The 19,532-nt window shown below is 43.7% G+C and overlaps 1 protein-coding gene across 3 annotated transcripts in view; it reads left to right on the top strand.

The window, feature by feature from the left end:
- LOC118394682 (membrane-associated phosphatidylinositol transfer protein 3-like) overlaps positions 1-19,532 on the top strand; it is a 236,456-nt gene that overhangs the window by 80,177 nt on the left and 136,747 nt on the right. For 2 of the 3 annotated variants that reach the window (XM_052520116.1, XM_052520103.1), the window contains exons 4-5: positions 18,131-18,201; positions 19,171-19,394. In XM_052520116.1, coding sequence (XP_052376076.1) covers positions 18,131-18,201; positions 19,171-19,394 — 295 coding nt within the window. The remainder of the gene's footprint in view (positions 1-18,130; positions 18,202-19,170; positions 19,395-19,532) is intronic. The other variant, XM_052520107.1, reaches the window with a different exon arrangement.

Genomic DNA, 19,532 nt, shown 5'->3' with positions numbered 1-19,532 from the left:
ATAGCTTGTTCTCCATCTTCTTTTTAAATAAGGAGCTAATTTGTTTTCAGCATATTTATTTCCATGACTGATCAAAACTTGTTTTCTCAATGTTCTCTCTTGTCCCTTTACAGCAGACATATGGAGAGCAATATGTTTGGAACATCAAATCGCAATAAAATCACAGTATCGTGAAAAACAATTGTGAAAATCACAATACATAACATATCAGCACCTAAGTATCGTGATATATCATATCTTGAGGTCCATGGCAATCCCCAGCCCTAGTGAACAGATGGAGCTGGATGTTAGCATTCCTCCACTGTTCCAGGGCCAGGTCACAGAGGTCACAGCTCCATGTCAGATTGTACTGAAAACAATCTTTCATTAGGATCAGCGGTCCCAAATGGCACCCTATTCCATATAGTGCACTACTTTTGACCAGAGTCCAATGGGGGCCCTAGTCAAAAGCAGACAGTGCATACAGGGTGCCATTTCTGAAGCAGGCCCAAAATGGCTCCGAACAGTTTCTATGTATCACCCATTTTCCTGATTTGGACCAAGCCAAGTGAATGTTGTTAAGGTGCTTAGTGCTCTACACAAAACAGTGATGGCATGCGGTGAGTGAGTTGTCACATTGAATGAATACATTCCCTCCAGCACTAAGTGTACAGGGGGCCTTAGTCGTCAAACATGGCTCAGCTTTAAGTGTTGTTCTGGGTAGGTTCTCTCAGGATCTACCTCACCAGTGAGGCCTCTATAAGAGTTAGCCTCACAGTTCACAAGCCCTCAGTCTAAATGGAGCTGACATTACATAGCCCCGTGTGCCAAATTTTTGGAAACATATTTTGAGTGTGTACAACTTTTTCATTGGAAACTTTTTCATTGGAAATTGCTGTCACTCTGTGGAGTGACAGCAACTTCACAATATTAGGAGGTTCTCTCTCTCTCTCTCTCTCCCTCTCTCTCTGCTGCCTCTAAAGCTGATAGAAATCTGTAATTGTGGCAGTAGTTGTAGGAACCAGGGGATAGAGTGTGAGAGAGAGAGAGAGAGAGAGAGAGAGAGAGAGAGAGAGAGAGAGAGAGAGAGAGAGAGAACTTTGCAAAAGGCAGGGACAGGAGACATGGAAGGACAGCATCATGGTTTAATTTAATTTATGGAGGAATGACATTCTGAGACACAGTGGCTGAGACAGAATGAGACAGAGGGGTAAAGAAGCAAATAAACACCCTTCCTCCACTAGCTAGTACTGACATACTGCCAATATCCTTCCTCCACTAGCTAGTACTGACATACTGCCAATATCCTTCCTCCACTAGCTAGTACTGACATACTGCCAATATCCTTCCTCCACTAGCTAGTACTGACATACTGCCAATATCCTTCCTCCACTAGCTAGTACTGACATACTGCCAATATCCTTCCTCCACTAGCTAGTACTGACATACTGCCAATATCCTTCCTCCACTAGCTAGTACTGACATACTGCCAGTATCCTTCCTCCACTAGCTAGTACTGACATACTGCCAATATCCTTCCTCCACCATCTAGTACTGACATACTGCCAATATCCTTCCTCCACAAGCTAGTACTGACATACTGCCAATATCCTTCCTCCACCATCTAGTACTGACATACTGCCAATATCCTTCCTCCACTAGCTAGTACTGACATACTGCCAGTATCCTTCCTCCACTAGCTAGTACTGACATACTGCCAATATCCTTCCTCCACCATCTAGTACTGACATACTGCCAATATCCTTCCTCCACCATCTAGTACTGACATACTGCCAATATCCTTCCTCCACTAGCTAGTACTGACATACTGCCAGTATCCTTCCTCCACGATCTAGTACTGACATACTGCCAATATCCTTCCTCCACTAGCTAGTACTGACATACTGCCAGTATCCTTCCTCCACGAGCTAGTTCTGATATACTGCCAATATCCTTCCTCCACTAGCTAGTACTGACATACTGCCAATATCCTTCCTCCACTAGCTAGTACTGACATACTGCCAATATCCTTCCTCCACTAGCTAGTACTAACATACTGCCAATATCCTTCCTCCACTAGCTAGTACTGACATACTGCCAATATCCTTCCTCCACTAGCTAGTACTGACATACTGCCAATATCCTTCCTCCACTAGCTAGTACTGACATACTGCCAGTATCCTTCCTCCACTAGCTAGTACTGACATACTGCCAATATCCTTCCTCCACCATCTAGTACTGACATACTGCCACTAGCTAGTACTGACATACTGCCACTAGCTAGTACTGACATACTGCCAATATCCTTCCTCCACTAGCTAGTACTGACATACTGCCAATATCCTTCCTCCACTAGCTAGTACTGACATACTGCCAATATCCTTCCTCCACTAGCTAGTACTGCTGACATACTGCCAGTATCCTTCCTCCACTAGCTAGTACTGACATACTGCCAATATCCTTCCTCCACTAGCTAGTACTGACATACTGCCAATATCCTTCCTCCACCATCTAGTACTGCCATACTGCCAATATCCTTCCTCCACTAGCTAGTACTGACATACTGCCAGTATCCTTCCTCCACTAGCTAGTACTGACATACTGCCAATATCCTTCCTCCACCATCTAGTACTGACATACTGCCAATATCCTTCCTCCACCATCTAGTACTGACATACTGCCAATATCCTTCCTCCACTAGCTAGTACTGACATACTGCCAGTATCCTTCCTCCACCATCTAGTACTGACATACTGCCAATATCCTTCCTCCACTAGCTAGTACTGACATACTGCCAATATCCTTCCTCCACTAGCTAGTACTGACATACTGCCAATATCCTTCCTCCACTAGCTAGTACTGACATCCCAATATCCTTCCTCCAGTACTGACATACTGCCAATATCCTTCCTCCACTAGCTAGTACTGACATACTGCCAATATCCTTCCTCCACTAGCTAGTACTAACATACTGCCAATATCCTACCTCCACCATCTAGTACTGACATACTGCCAATATCCTTCCTCCACTAGCTAGTACTGACATACTGCCAATATCCTTCCTCCACTAGCTAGTACTGACATACTGCCAATATCCTTCCTCCACTAGCTAGTACTGACATACTGCCGATATCCTTCCTCCACTAGCTAGTACTGACATACTGCCAATATCCTACCTCCAACATCTAGTACTGACATACTGCCAATATCCTTCCTCCACTAGCTAGTACTGACATACTGCCAGTATCCTTCCTCCACTAGCTAGTACTGACATACTGCCAATATCCTTCCTCCACTAGCTAGTACTGACATACTGCCAATATCCTACCTCCACTAGCTAGTACTGACATACTGCCAATATCCTACCTCCACCATCTAGTACTGACATACTGCCAATATCCTTCCTCCACTAGCTAGTACTGACATACTGCCAATATCCTTCCTCCACTAGCTAGTACTGACATACTGCCAATATCCTTCCTCCACTAGCTAGTACTGACATACTGCCAATATCCTTCCTCCACTAGCTAGTACTGACATACTGCCAATATCCTTCCTCCACTAGCTAGTACTGACATACTGCCAATATCCTTCCTCCACTAGCTAGTACTGACATACTGCCAATATCCTTCCTCCACAAGCTAGTACTGACATACTGCCAATACCCTTCCTCCACTAGCTAGTACTGACATACTGCCAATATCCTTCCTCCACAAGCTAGTACTGACATACTGCCAATATCCTTCCTCCACTAGCTAGTACTGACATACTACCAATATCCTTCCTCCACTAGCTAGTACTGACATACTGCCAATATCCTTCCTCCACTAGCTAGTACTGACATACTGCCAATATCCTTCCTCCACTAGCTAGTACTGACATACTGCCAATATCCTTCCTCCACCATCTAGTACTGACATACTGCCAATATCCTTCCTCCACTAGCTAGTACTGACATACTGCCAATATCCTTCCTCCACTAGCTAGTACTGACATACTGCCAATATCCTTCCTCCACTAGCTAGTACTGACATACTGCCAATATCCTTCCTCCACCAGCTAGTACTGACATACTGCCAATATCCTTCCTCCACTAGCTAGTACTGACATACTGCCAATATCCTTCCTCCACTAGCTAGTACTGACATACTGCCAATATCCTTCCTCCACTAGCTAGTACTGACATACTGCCAATATCCTTCCTCCACCAGCTAGTACTGACATACTGCCAATATCCTTCCTCCACTAGCTAGTACTGACATACTGCCAATATCCTTCCTCCACCATCTAGTACTGACATACTGCCAATATCCTTCCTCCACTAGCTAGTACTGACATACTGCCAATATCCTTCCTCCACCATCTAGTACTGACATACTGCCAATATCCTTCCTCCACTAGCTAGTACTGACATACTGCCAATATCCTTCCTCCACTAGCTAGTACTGACATACTGCCAATATCCTTCCTCCACTAGCTAGTACTGACATACTGCCAATATCCTTCCTCCACCATCTAGTACTGACATACTGCCAATATCCTTCCTCCACTAGCTAGTACTGACATACTGCCAATATCCTTCCTCCACCATCTAGTACTGACATACTGCCAATATCCTTCCTCCACTAGCTAGTACTGACATACTGCCAATATCCTTCCTCCACTAGCTAGTACTGACATACTGCCAATATCCTTCCTCCACTAGCTAGTACTGACATACTGCCAATATCCTTCCTCCACTAGCTAGTACTGACATACTGCCAATATCCTTCCTCCACTAGCTAGTACTGACATACTGCCAATATCCTTCCTCCACTAGCTAGTACTGACATACTGCCAATATCCTCCTTCCTCCACTAGCTAGTACTGACATACTGCCAATATCCTTCCTCCACTAGCTAGTACTGACATACTGCCAATATCCTATCCTCCCACTAGCTAGTACTGACATACTGCCAATATCCTTCCTCCACTATCTAGTACTGACATACTGCCAATATCCTTCCTCCACTAGCTAGTACTGACATACTGCCAATATCCTTCCTCCACCATCTAGTACTGACATACTGCCAATATCCTTCCTCCACTAGCTACTGACATACTGACATATCCTTCCTCCACTAGCTAGTACACATATCCAATATCCTCCACTAGCTAGTACTGACATACTGCCAATATCCTTCCTCCACTAGCTAGTACTGACATACTGCCAATATCCTTCCTCCACTAGCTAGTACTGACATACTGCCAATATCCTTCCTCCACTAGCTAGTACTGACATACTGCCAATATCCTTCCTCCACCATCTAGTACTGACATACTGCCAATATCCTTCCTCCACTAGCTAGTACTGACATACTGCCAATATCCTTCCTCCACTAGCTAGTACTGACATACTGCCAATATCCTTCCTCCACTAGCTAGTACTGACATACTGCCAATATCCTTCTCCTCCATACTGCCAATATCTAGTACTGACATACTGCCAATATCCTTCCTCCACTAGCTAGTACTGACATACTGCCAATATCCTTCCTCCACTAGCTAGTACTGACATACTGCCAATATCCTTCCTCCACTATCTAGTACTGACATACTGCCAATATCCTTCCTCCTCCACTAGCTAGTACTGACATACTGCCAATATCCTTCCTCCACTAGCTAGTACTGACATACTGCCAATATCCTTCCTCCACTAGCTAGTACTGACATACTGCCAATATCCTTCCTCCACTAGCTAGTACTGACATACTGCCAATATCCTTCCTCCACTAGCTAGTACACATAGCTAATATCCTTCCTCCACTAGCTAGTACTGACATACTGCCAATATCCTTCCTCCACTAGCTAGTACTGACATACTGCCAATATCCTTCCTCCACCATCTAGTACTGACATACTGCCAATATCCTTCCTCCACTAGCTAGTACTAACATACTGCCAATATCCTTCCTCCACCATCTAGTACTGACATACTGCCAATATCCTTCCCCCACTAGCTAGTAGTGACATACTGCCAATATCCTTCCTCCACTAGCTAGTACTGACATACTGCCAATATCCTTCCTCCACTAGCTAGTACTGACATACTGCCAATATCCTTCCTCCACTAGCTAGTACTGACATACTGCCAATATCCTTCCTCCACTAGCTAGTACTGACATACTACCAATATCCTTCCTCCACTAGCTAGTACTGACATACTGCCAATATCCTTCCTCCACCATCTAGTACTGACATACTGCCAATATCCTTCCTCCACTAGCTAGTACTGACATACTGCCAATATCCTTCCTCCACCAGCTAGTACTGACATACTACCAATATCCTTCCTCCACTAGCTAGTACTGACATACTGCCAATATCCTTCCTCCACCATCTAGTACTGACATACTGCCAATATCCTTCCTCCACTAGCTAGTACTGACATACTGCCAATATCCTACCTCCACCATCTAGTACTGACATACTGCCAATATCCTTCCTCCACTAGCTAGTACTGACATACTGCCAATATCCTTCCTCCACTAGCTAGTACTGACATACTGCCAATATCCTTCCTCCACTATCTAGTACTGACATACTGCCAATATCCTTCCTCCACTAGCTAGTACTGACATACTGCCAATATCCTTCCTCCACTAGCTAGTACTGACATACTGCCAATATCCTACCTCCACCATCTAGTACTGACATACTGCCAATATCCTTCCTCCACTAGCTAGTACTGACATACTGCCAATATCCTTCCTCCACTAGCTAGTACTGACATACTGCCAATATCCTTCCTCCACTAGCTAGTACTGACATACTGCCAATATCCTTCCTCCACTAGCTAGTACTGACATACTGCCAATATCCTTCCTCCACTAGCTAGTACTGACATACTGCCAATATCCTTCCTCCACCATCTAGTACTGACATACTGCCAATATCCTTCCTCCACTAGCTAGTACTGACATACTGCCAATATCCTCCTCCTAGCTAGTACTGACTCCACCATCTAGTACTGACATACTGCCAATATCCTTCCTCCACTAGCTAGTACTGACATACTGCCAATATCCTTCCTCCACTAGCTAGTACTGACATACTGCCAATATCCTTCCTCCACCATCTAGTACTGACATACTGCCAATATCCTTCCTCCACTAGCTAGTACTGACATACTGCCAATATCCTTCCTCCACTAGCTAGTACTGACATACTGCCAATATCCTACCTCCACCATCTAGTACTGACATACTGCCAATATCCTTCCTCCACTAGCTAGTACTGACATACTGCCAATATCCTTCCTCCACTAGCTAGTATCCTTCCTCCACTAGCTAGTACTGACATACTGCCAATATCCTTCCTCCACTAGCTAGTACTGACATACTACCAATATCCTTCCTCCACTAGCTAGTACTGACATACTGCCAATATCCTACCTCCACCATCTAGTACTGACATACTGCCAATATCCTTCCTCCACTAGCTAGTACTGACATACTGCCAATATCCTTCCTCCACTAGCTAGTACTAACATACTGCCAATATCCTTCCTCCACCATCTAGTACTGACATACTGCCAATATCCTTCCTCCACTAGCTAGTACTGACATACTGCCAATATCCTTCCTCCACTAGCTAGTACTGACATACTGCCAATATCCTACCTCCACCATCTAGTACTGACATACTACCAATATCCTTCCTCCACTAGCTAGTACTGACATACTGCCAATATCCTTCCTCCACTAGCTAGTACTGACATACTGCCAATATCCTTCCTCCACTAGCTAGTACTGACATACTGCCAATATCCTTCCTCCACTAGCTAGTACTGACATACTGCCAATATCCTTCCTCCACTATCTAGTACTGACATACTGCCAATATCCTTCCTCCACTAGCTAGTACTGACATACTGCCAATATCCTTCCTCCACTAGCTAGTACTGACATACTGCCAATATCCTTCCTCCACTAGCTAGTACTGACATACTGCCAATATCCTTCCTCCACTAGCTAGTACTGACATACTGCCAATATCCTTCCTCCACCATCTAGTACTGACATACTGCCAATATCCTTCCTCCACTAGCTAGTACTAACATACTACTGCCAATATCCTTCCTCCACCACTCTAGTACTGACATACTGCCAATATCCTTCCTCCACTAGCTAGTACTGACATACTGCCAATATCCTTCCTCCACTAGCTAGTACTGACATACTGCCAATATCCTTCCTCCACTAGCTAGTACTGACATACTGCCAATATCCTTCCTCCACTAGCTAGTACTGACATACTGCCAATATCCTTCCTCCACTAGCTAGTACTGACATACTGCCAATATCCTTCCTCCACTAGCTAGTACTGACATACTGCCAATATCCTTCCTCCACTAGCTAGTACTGACATACTGCCAATATCCTTCCTCCACTAGCTAGTACTGACATACTGCCAATATCCTTCCTCCACTAGCTAGTACTGACATACTGCCAATATCCTTCCTCCACTAGCTAGTACTGACATACTGCCAATATCCTTCCTCCACTAGCTAGTACTGACATACTGCCAATATCCTTCCTCCACTAGCTAGTACTGACATACTGCCAATATCCTTCCTCCACTAGCTAGTACTGACATACTGCCAATATCCTTCCTCCACTAGCTAGTACTGACATACTGCCAATATCCTTCCTCCACTAGCTAGTACTGACATACTGCCAATATCCTTCCTCCACTAGCTAGTACTGACATACTGCCAATATCCTTCCTCCACTAGCTAGTACTGACATACTGCCAATATCCTTCCTCCACTAGCTACTGACATACAACCTAGTACTGCCAATATCCTTCCTCCACTAGCTAGTACTGACATACTGCCAATATCCTACCTCCACCATCTAGTACTGACATACTACCAATATCCTTCCTCCACTAGCTAGTACTGACATACTGCCAATATCCTTCCTCCACTAGCTAGTACTGACATACTGCCAATATCCTACCTCCACCATCTAGTACTGACATACTGCCAATATCCTACCTCCACCATCTAGTACTGACATACTGCCAATATCCTTCCTCCACTAGCTAGTACTGACATACTGCCAATATCCTACCTCCACCATCTAGTACTGACATACTGCCAATATCCTTCCTCCACTAGCTAGTACTGACATACTGCCAATATCCTTCCTCCACTAGCTAGTACTAACATACTGCCAATATCCTTCCTCCACCATCTAGTACTGACATACTGCCAATATCCTTCCTCCACTAGCTAGTACTGACATACTGCCAATATCCTTCCTCCACTAGCTAGTACTGACATACTGAATATCCTATCCTCCACCATCTAGTACTGACATACTGCCAATATCCTTCCTCCACTAGCTAGTACCTGACATACTGCCAATATCCTTCCTCCACTAGCTAGTACTGACATACTGCCAATATCCTTCCTCCACTAGCTAGTACTGACATACTGCCAATATCCTTCCTCCACATACTGAGCTACCTCCACCATCTAGTACTGACAGCTAGTACTGACATACTGCCAATATCCTTCCTCCACTAGCTAGTACTGACATACTGCCAATATCCTTCCTCCACTAGCTAGTACTGACATACTGCCAATATCCTTCCTCCACTAGCTAGTACTGACATACTGCCAATATCCTTCCTCCACTAGCTAGTACTGACATACTGCCAATATCCTTCCTCCACTAGCTAGTACTGACATACTGCCAATATCCTTCCTCCACTAGCTAGTACTGACATACTGCCAATATCCTTCCTCCACTAGCTAGTACTGACATACTGCCAGTATCCTTCCTCCACTAGCTAGTACTGACATACTGCCAATATCCTTCCTCCACTAGCTAGTACTGACATACTGCCAATATCCTTCCTCCACTAGCTAGTACTGACATACTGCCAATATCCTTCCTCCACTAGCTAGTACTGACATACTGCCAGTATCCTTCCTCCACCTACTGCCAATATCCTTCCTCCACTAGCTAGTACTGACATACTGCCAATATCCTACCTCCACCATCTAGTACTGACATACTACCAATATCCTTCCTCCACTAGCTAGTACTGACATACTGCCAATATCCTTCCTCCACTAGCTAGTACTGACATACTGCCAATATCCTACCTCCACCATCTAGTACTGACATACTGCCAATATCCTTCCTCCACTAGCTAGTACTAACATACTGACACCATCTAGTACTGACATACTGCCATCCTTCCTCCACTAGCTAGTACTGACATACTGCCAATATCCTTCCTCCACTAGCTAGTACTGACATACTGCCAATATCCTTCCTCCACTAGCTAGTACTGACATACTGCCAATATCCTTCCTCCACTAGCTAGTACTGACATACTGCCAATATCCTTCCTCCACTAGCTAGTACTGACATACTGCCAATATCCTTCCTCCACTAGCTAGTACTGACATACTGCCACTATATCCATACTCCTATCCACCATCTAGTACTTCCTGACATACTGCCAATATCCTTCCTCCACTAGCTAGTACTGACATACTGCCAATATCCTTCCTCCACTAGCTAGTACTGACATACTGCCAATATCCTTCCTCCACCATCTAGTACTGACATACTGCCAATATCCTTCCTCCACTAGCTAGTACTGACATACTGCCAATATCCTTCCTCCACTAGCTAGTAGTGACATACTGCCAATATCCTTCCTCCACTAGCTAGTACTGACATACTGCCAATATCCTTCCTCCACTAGCTAGTACTGACATACTGCCAATATCCTTCCTCCACTAGCTAGTACTGACATACTGCCAATATCCTTCCTCCACTAGCTAGTACTGACATACTGCCAATATCCTTCCTCCACTAGCTAGTAGTGACATACTGCCAATATCCTACCTCCACCATCTAGTACTGACATACTGCCAATATCCTTCCTCCACTAGCTAGTACTGACATACTGCCAATATCCTTCCTCCACCATCTAGTACTGACATACTGCCAATATCCTTCCTCCACTAGCTAGTACTGACATACTGCCAATATCCTTCCTCCACTAGCTAGTACTGACATACTGCCAATATCCTTCCTCCACCATCTAGTACTGACATACTGCCAATATCCTTCCTCCACTAGCTAGTACTGACATACTGCCAATATCCTTCCTCCACTAGCTAGTACTGACATACTGCCAATATCCTACCTCCACCATCTAGTACTGACATACTACCAATATCCTTCCTCCACTAGCTAGTAGTGACATACTGCCAATATCCTTCCTCCACTAGCTAGTACTGACATACTGCCAATATCCTTCCTCCACTAGCTAGTACTGACATACTGCCAATATCCTTCCTCCACTAGCTAGTACTGACATACTGCCAATATCCTTCCTCCACTAGCTAGTACTGACATACTGCCAATATCCTTCCTCCACTAGCTAGTACTGACATACTGCCAATATCCTACCTCCACCATCTAGTACTGACATACTGCCAATATCCTTCCTCCACTAGCTAGTACTGACATACTGCCAATATCCTTCCTCCACTCCACCATCTAGTACTGACATACTGCCAATATCCTTCCTCCACTAGCTAGTACTGACATACTGCCAATATCCTTCCTCCACTAGCTAGTACTGAACATACTGCCAATATCCTTCCTCCACCATCTAGTACTGACATACTGCCAATATCCTTCCTCCACTAGCTAGTACTGACATACTGCCAATATCCTTCCTCCACTAGCTAGTACTGACATACTGCCAATATCCTACCTCCACCATCTAGTACTGACATACTACCAATATCCTTCCTCCACTAGCTAGTACTGACATACTGCCAATATCCTTCCTCCACTAGCTAGTACTGACATACTGCCAATATCCTTCCTCCACTAGCTAGTACTGACATACTGCCAATATCCTTCCTCCACTAGCTAGTACTGACATACTGCCAATATCCTTCCTCCACCATCTAGTACTGACATACTGCCAATATCCTTCCTCCACTAGCTAGTACTGACATACTGCCAATATCCTTCCTCCACTAGCTAGTACTGACATACTGCCAATATCCTTCCTCCACTAGCTAGTACTGACATACTGCCAATATCCTTCCTCCACTAGCTAGTACTGACATACTGCCAATATCCTTCCTCCACTAGCTAGTACTGACATACTGCCAATATCCTTCCTCCACTAGCTAGTACTGACATACTACCAATATCCTTCCTCCACTAGCTAGTACTGACATACTGCCAATATCCTTCCTCCACCATCTAGTACTGACATACTGCCAATATCCTTCCTCCACTAGCTAGTACTAACATACTGCCAATATCCTTCCTCCACCATCTAGTACTGACATACTGCCAATATCCTTCCTCCACTAGCTAGTACTGACATACTGCCAATATCCTTCCTCCACTAGCTAGTACTGACATACTGCCAATATCCTTCCTCCACTAGCTAGTATTGACATATTGCCAATATCCTTCCTCCACTAGCTAGTACTGACATACTGCCAATATCCTTCCTCCACTAGCTAGTAGTGACATACTGCCAATATCCTTCCTCCACTTGCTAGTACTGACATACTGCCAGTATCCTTCCTCCACTAGCTAGTACTGACATTCTGCCAATATCCTTCCTCCACTAGCTAGTACTGACATACTGCCAATATCCTTCCTCCACTAGCTAGTACTGACATACTGCCAATATCCTTCCTCCACTAGCTAGTACTGACATACTGCCAATATCCTTCCTCCACTAGCTAGTACTGACATACTGCCAATATCCTTCCTCCACTAGCTAGTAGTGACATACTGCCAATATCCTTCCTCCACTAGCTAGTAGTGACATACTGCCAATATCCTTCCTCCACTAGCTAGTACTGACATACTGCCAGTATCCTTCCTCCACTAGCTAGTACTGACATACTGCCAATATCCTTCCTCCACTAGCTAGTACTGACATACTGCCAATATCCTTCCTCCACTAGCTAGTACTGACATACTGCCAATATCCTTCCTCCACTAGCTAGTACTGACATACTGCCAGTATCCTTCCTCCACCATCTAGTACTGACATACTGCCAATATCCTTCCTCCACTAGCTAGTACTGACATACTGCCAATATCCTTCCTCCACCATCTAGTACTGACATACTACCAATATCCTTCCTCCACTAGCTAGTACTGACATACTGCCAATATCCTTCCTCCACTAGCTAGTAGTGACATACTGCCAATATCCTTCCTCCACTAGCTAGTAGTGACATACTGCCAATATCCTTCCTCCACTAGCTAGTACTGACATACTGCCAGTATCCTTCCTCCACTAGCTAGTACTGACATACTGCCAATATCCTTCCTCCACTAGCTAGTAGTGACATACTGCCAATATCCTTCCTCCACTAGCTAGTAGTGACATACTGACAATATCCTTCCTCCACTAGCTAGTACTGACATACTGCCAGTATCCTTCCTCCACTAGCTAGTCTGACATACTGCCAATATCCTTCCTCCACTAGCTAGTACTGACATACTGCCAATATCCTTCCTCCACTAGCTAGTACTGACATACTGCCAATATCCTTCCTCCACTAGCTAGTACTGACATACTGCCAGTATCCTTCCTCCACCATCTAGTACTGACATACTGCCAATATCCTTCCTCCACTAGCTAGTACTGACATACTGCCAATATCCTACCTCCACCATCTAGTACTGACATACTACCAATATCCTTCCTCCACTAGCTATTACTGACATACTGCCAATATCCTTCCTCCACTAGCTAGTACTGACATACTGCCAATATCCTTCCTCCACTAGCTAGTACTGACATACTGCCAATATCCTTCCTCCACTAGCTAGTACTGACATACTGCCAATATCCTTCCTCCACTAGCTAGTACTGACATACTGCCAATATCCTTCCTCCACTAGCTAGTAGTGACATACTGCCAATATCCTTCCTCCACTAGCTAGTAGTTACTGCCAATATCCTTCCTCCACTAGCTAGTACTGACATACTGCCAGTATCCTTCCTCCACTAGCTAGTACTGACATACTGCCAATATCCTTCCTCCACTAGCTAGTACTGACATACTGCCAATATCCTTCCTCCACTAGCTAGTACTGACATACTGCCAATATCCTTCCTCCACTAGCTAGTACTGACATACTGCCAGTATCCTTCCTCCACCATCTAGTACTGACATACTGCCAATATCCTTCCTCCACTAGCTAGTACTGACATACTGCCAATATCCTACCTCCACCATCTAGTACTGACATACTACCAATATCCTTCCTCCACTAGCTAGTACTGACATACTGCCAATATCCTTCCTCCACTAGCTAGTAGTGACATACTGCCAATATCCTTCCTCCACTAGCTAGTAGTGACATACTGCCAATATCCTTCCTCCACTAGCTAGTACTGACATACTGCCAGTATCCTTCCTCCACTAGCTAGTACTGACATACTGCCAATATCCTTCCTCCACTAGCTAGTAGTGACATACTGCCAATATCCTTCCTCCACTAGCTAGTAGTGACATACTGACAATATCCTTCCTCCACTAGCTAGTACTGACATACTGCCAGTATCCTTCCTCCACTAGCTAGTACTGACATACTGCCAATATCCTTCCTCCACTAGCTTGTACTGACATACTGCCAATATCCTTCCTCCACTAGCTAGTACTGACATACTGCCAATATCCTTCCTCCACTAGCTAGTACTGACATACTGCCAGTATCCTTCCTCCACCATCTAGTACTGACATACTGCCAATATCCTTCCTCCACTAGCTAGTACTGACATACTGCCAATATCCTACCTCCACCATCTAGTACTGACATACTACCAATATCCTTCCTCCACTAGCTATTACTGACATACTGCCAATATCCTTCCTCCACTAGCTAGTACTGACATACTGCCAATATCCTTCCTCCACTAGCTAGTACTGACATACTGCCAATATCCTTCCTCCACTAGCTAGTACTGACATACTGCCAATATCCTTCCTCCACTAGCTAGTACTGACATACTGCCAATATCCTTCCTCCACTAGCTAGTACTGACATACTGCCAATATCCTTCCTCCACTAGCTAGTAGTGACATACTGCCAATATCCTTCCTCCACTAGCTAGTACTGACATACTGCCAGTATCCTTCCTCCACTAGCTAGTACTGACATACTGCCAATATCCTTCCTCCACTAGCTAGTACTGACATACTGCCAATATCCTTCCTCCACTAGCTAGTACTGACATACTGCCAATATCCTACCTCCACCATCTAGTACTGACATACTACCAATATCCTTCCTCCACTAGCTAGTACTGACATACTGCCAATATCCTTCCTCCACTAGCTAGTAGTGACATACTGCCAATATCCTTCCTCCACTAGCTAGTAGTGACATACTGCCAATATCCTTCCTCCACTAGCTAGTACTGACATACTGCCAGTATCCTTCCTCCACTAGCTAGTACTGACATACTGCCAATATCCTTCCTCCACTAGCTAGTAGTGACATACTGCCAATATCCTTCCTCCACTAGCTAGTAGTGACATACTGACAATATCCTTCCTCCACTAGCTAGTACTGACATACTGCCAGTATCCTTCCTCCACTAGCTAGTACTGACATACTGCCAATATCCTTCCTCCACTAGCTTGTACTGACATACTGCCAATATCCTTCCTCCACTAGCTAGTACTGACATACTGCCAATATCCTTCCTCCACTAGCTAGTACTGACATACTGCCAGTATCCTTCCTCCACCATCTAGTACTGACATACTGCCAATATCCTTCCTCCACTAGCTAGTACTGACATACTGCCAATATCCTATCTCCACCATCTAGTACTGACATACTACCAATATCCTTCCTCCACTAGCTATTACTGACATACTGCCAATATCCTTCCTCCACTAGCTAGTATTGACATACTGCCAATATCCTTCCTCCACTAGCGAGTACTGACATACTACCAATATCCTTCCTCCACTAGCTAGTACTGACATACTGCCAATATCCTTCCTCCACTAGCTAGTACTGACATACTGCCAATATCCTTCCTCCACCATCTAGTACTGACATACTGCCAATATCCTTCCTCCACTAGCTAGTACTGACATACTGCCAATATCCTTCCTCCACTAGCTAGTACTGACATACTGCCAATATCCTTCCTCCACTAGCTAGTAGTGACATACTGCCAATATCCTTCCTCCACTAGCTAGTAGTGACATACTGCCAATATCCTTCCTCCACTAGCTAGTACTGACATACTGCCAGTATCCTTCCTCCACTAGCTAGTACTGACATACTGCCAATATCCTTCCTCCACTAGCTAGTACTGACATACTGCCAGTATCCTTCCTCCACCATCTAGTACTGACATACTGCCAATATCCTTCCTCCACTAGCTAGTACTAACATACTGCCAATATCCTTCCTCTGTCTGCCCCTCTCTCTGTCTGTCTGTCTGTCTCTGTCTGTCTGCCTCTCTCTCTCTGTCTGTCTGTCTGTCTCTCTCTCTGCCTCTAAATCTCTTAGATATTCAATTATACAGAAAATTGTTATTTGTTTATAGTTTACTGGTTATGATTATCCTATAAAACACTATTTATTATACAGCATTTTACCAAATGCAAAAATTCCACATTTAGTACTTGCAAACAAACCAAATGTCCAATTTGTTCCTGCGCTATTACATGACTCAAGAGGCTGAAACTGAAGTGAGTGTGATGGCTTTGAGAGTGTGGTTGAGATGTTGTATAGGTGACAAAAGACATATTGCTTCTGAGTCCTGACACCCTTTGCTCCTGACTTGGAGGAGTCTAGGAGAGGGCTTTCTGAGCAAATTCATTCGTTTAGGTTAGAGACAGCCAGTGAGCCTATGTGCCTCTGAGACTTGTAATGCACATATTGGCAGAACATGAGAGAGGGACGCCGCTGTGAAAGAAAGTGAGGGAGAGATAATAAGAAAGGTAAAAAGTCAAAGAAAGAGGGAGGGAGAGTTAGAACCTGGATGGATTCCCTGCTGTTTGCTAGGCTGCCCAGCTGCAGGAGAGGCTTACCGAGGGCCACGGGAGACTGCTTTTCACCACTCAGCTTCCCTGTCACAAATAGGATTACATCAATGCACTTCAAAATTATACAAAAATGTCTTATTTATAGTAAAGTAGGCTTCTGTCTGTCTACAACCAGCTTTGCTTGTATGTAGACTTCACTGCCAATTACACACAGGCTCCCCTGTCTTCTACCATGGCTCTATTTTAGCAGAACTTTCAGGGTTGTGAGTTGGGTTCACTCAACCCATTTTTTTACTCTATGTTACAACTCCTGAATAATTGAGAGGTTTGTTTTGGTTGCAATTATCTAATATTACGTAAGAAGCAAATAGGCTTCATTGTAAATATGCAGAGAACCTCTGATCACACATTTATTTTAAATGTATGACTAATCTTGTACTGTGCTCCCTGTACCTGTCCAATAAATTAAAACACCAGCTCTCATTGTTATTCCACCTCCCACTTTCAAAGATACTTCTCCATTGATTTGCTGTGGCTAACATTTTGACCAGAATAGTGCAGTGCCAGGCAGACAGACAGACGTAAAGCACAGAGCCGAGAGAGAGAGAGAGAGAGAGAGAGAGAGAGAGAGAGAGAGAGAGAGAGAGAGAGAGAGAGAGAGAGAGAGAGAGAGAGAGAGAGAGAGAGAGAGAGAGAGAGAGAGACAGTATTGACTTTTCCAGAGTATGTGCTTATGAGATTTGAGCTTAAGGGCATACAATATTTGGGGCTCATCTCTCAGATATGGAAGGAATAAAGAGAAAAGTTGAAGCTTTAGTTATACTGAAATTGGTTAGCTCCTGGGATCAATAATAATTGAAGTGTGAAGTGGCTCATGTATTGAGTTTTCTCTCTCTCTCCATTGTCTCTCCCTCTTTCTCTCCTTTCTATATCTCTCTCACTCTTTCACTCTCTCTTCCCCCTACCCTCTCTCCTTTCTGTATCTCTCTCTCTTCCTCCCTCTTTCTCTATCTACAATTCTGTCTTTAATTATCTCTCTCTCTCTCCCTCTCTCCTATTTTAAATCTGTAGGGAGCCTGTATCGCCTGGGGCGTCCTCGATGTGTCCCTCAGAGCAGCATCGACGGGTTAGAGGACATGGAGGTAGGAGAATCACAATACACTCTGATAAATAAATGACCAGTATAACTACCCTACACTCCGTCTGTTCATGAGGTGTCCGTCTATTATCTATAGTATATATGAATGAGGTGTCTCTATTATCTATAGTATATATGAATGAGGTCTCTATATTATCTATAGTATATATTAATGAGGTCTCTATATTATCTATAGTATATATGAATGAGGTGTCTATATTATCTATAGTATATATGAATGAGGTGTCTATATTATCTATAGTATATATGAATGAGGTGTCTATATTATCTATAGTATATATGAATGAGGTGTCTATATTATCTATAGTATATATGAATGAGGTGTCTATATTATCTATAGTATATATGAATGAGGTCTCTATATTATCTATAGTATATATGAATGAGGTGTCTATATTATCTATAGTATATATGAATGAGGTGTCTCTATTATCTATAGTATATATGAATGAGGTGTCTATATTATCTATAGTATATATGAATGAGGTGTCTATATTATCTATAGTATATATGAATGAGGTGTCTATATTATCTATAGTATATATGAATGAGGTCTCTATATTATCTATAGTATATATGAATGAGGTGTCTATATTATCTATAGTATATATGAATGAGGTGTCTATATTATCTATAGTATATATGAATGAGGTGTCTATATTATCTATAGTATATATGAATGAGGTGTCTATATTATCTATAGTATATATGAATGAGGTCTCTATATTATCTATAGTATATATGAATGAGGTGTCTATATTATCTATAGTATATATGAATGAGGTGTCTCTATTATCTATAGTATATATGAATGAGGTGTCTATATTATCTATAGTGGAGTCTTGCCTTATACCACTAACCCACTTCTCCCTCCTCTCCCCTCACATCCTCCTCATCCTCACCTATTTTCTTACTCTTCTTTGGTCATTCCTTCTTCTCCTCCACTTGGCAGAAGACCCAGTGTAAGACCCACGTGTTGCTGCTGGTGATGCATGGTGGGAACATCCTGGATACGGCAGGGGGAGACCCTGGCACCAAGGCTGGCGATGCCACCACGCTGTCCTCCGTGCTGGAGAAGGTGGCCCGGGCACACTTCCAGGCCGCAGCAGAACATGTGATGATCAAGCTTGTGGCCTGCCCAGCTGTGTGTGCCGAGGCCTTCTCCCTCGTCTCCAAGTGAGTCAATCACACAACACGTCAAGGGGAGGAAAAATATTGACTTTCTTAATATTTCTTTATTTTTAGCATTATGATTTTAGCTTTCTGTTTGGCATTGAAGTGCAGTTTGTATTGGCCTTTCATCCATTTCAGATT

Source organism: Oncorhynchus keta, chromosome 1 (assembly GCF_023373465.1).
Source record: "Oncorhynchus keta strain PuntledgeMale-10-30-2019 chromosome 1, Oket_V2, whole genome shotgun sequence".
NCBI classification, from domain to species: domain Eukaryota; kingdom Metazoa; phylum Chordata; class Actinopteri; order Salmoniformes; family Salmonidae; genus Oncorhynchus; species Oncorhynchus keta.
Note: the sequence above shows the minus strand (reverse complement) of the source record. Positions and strands in the feature narration are given on the sequence as shown.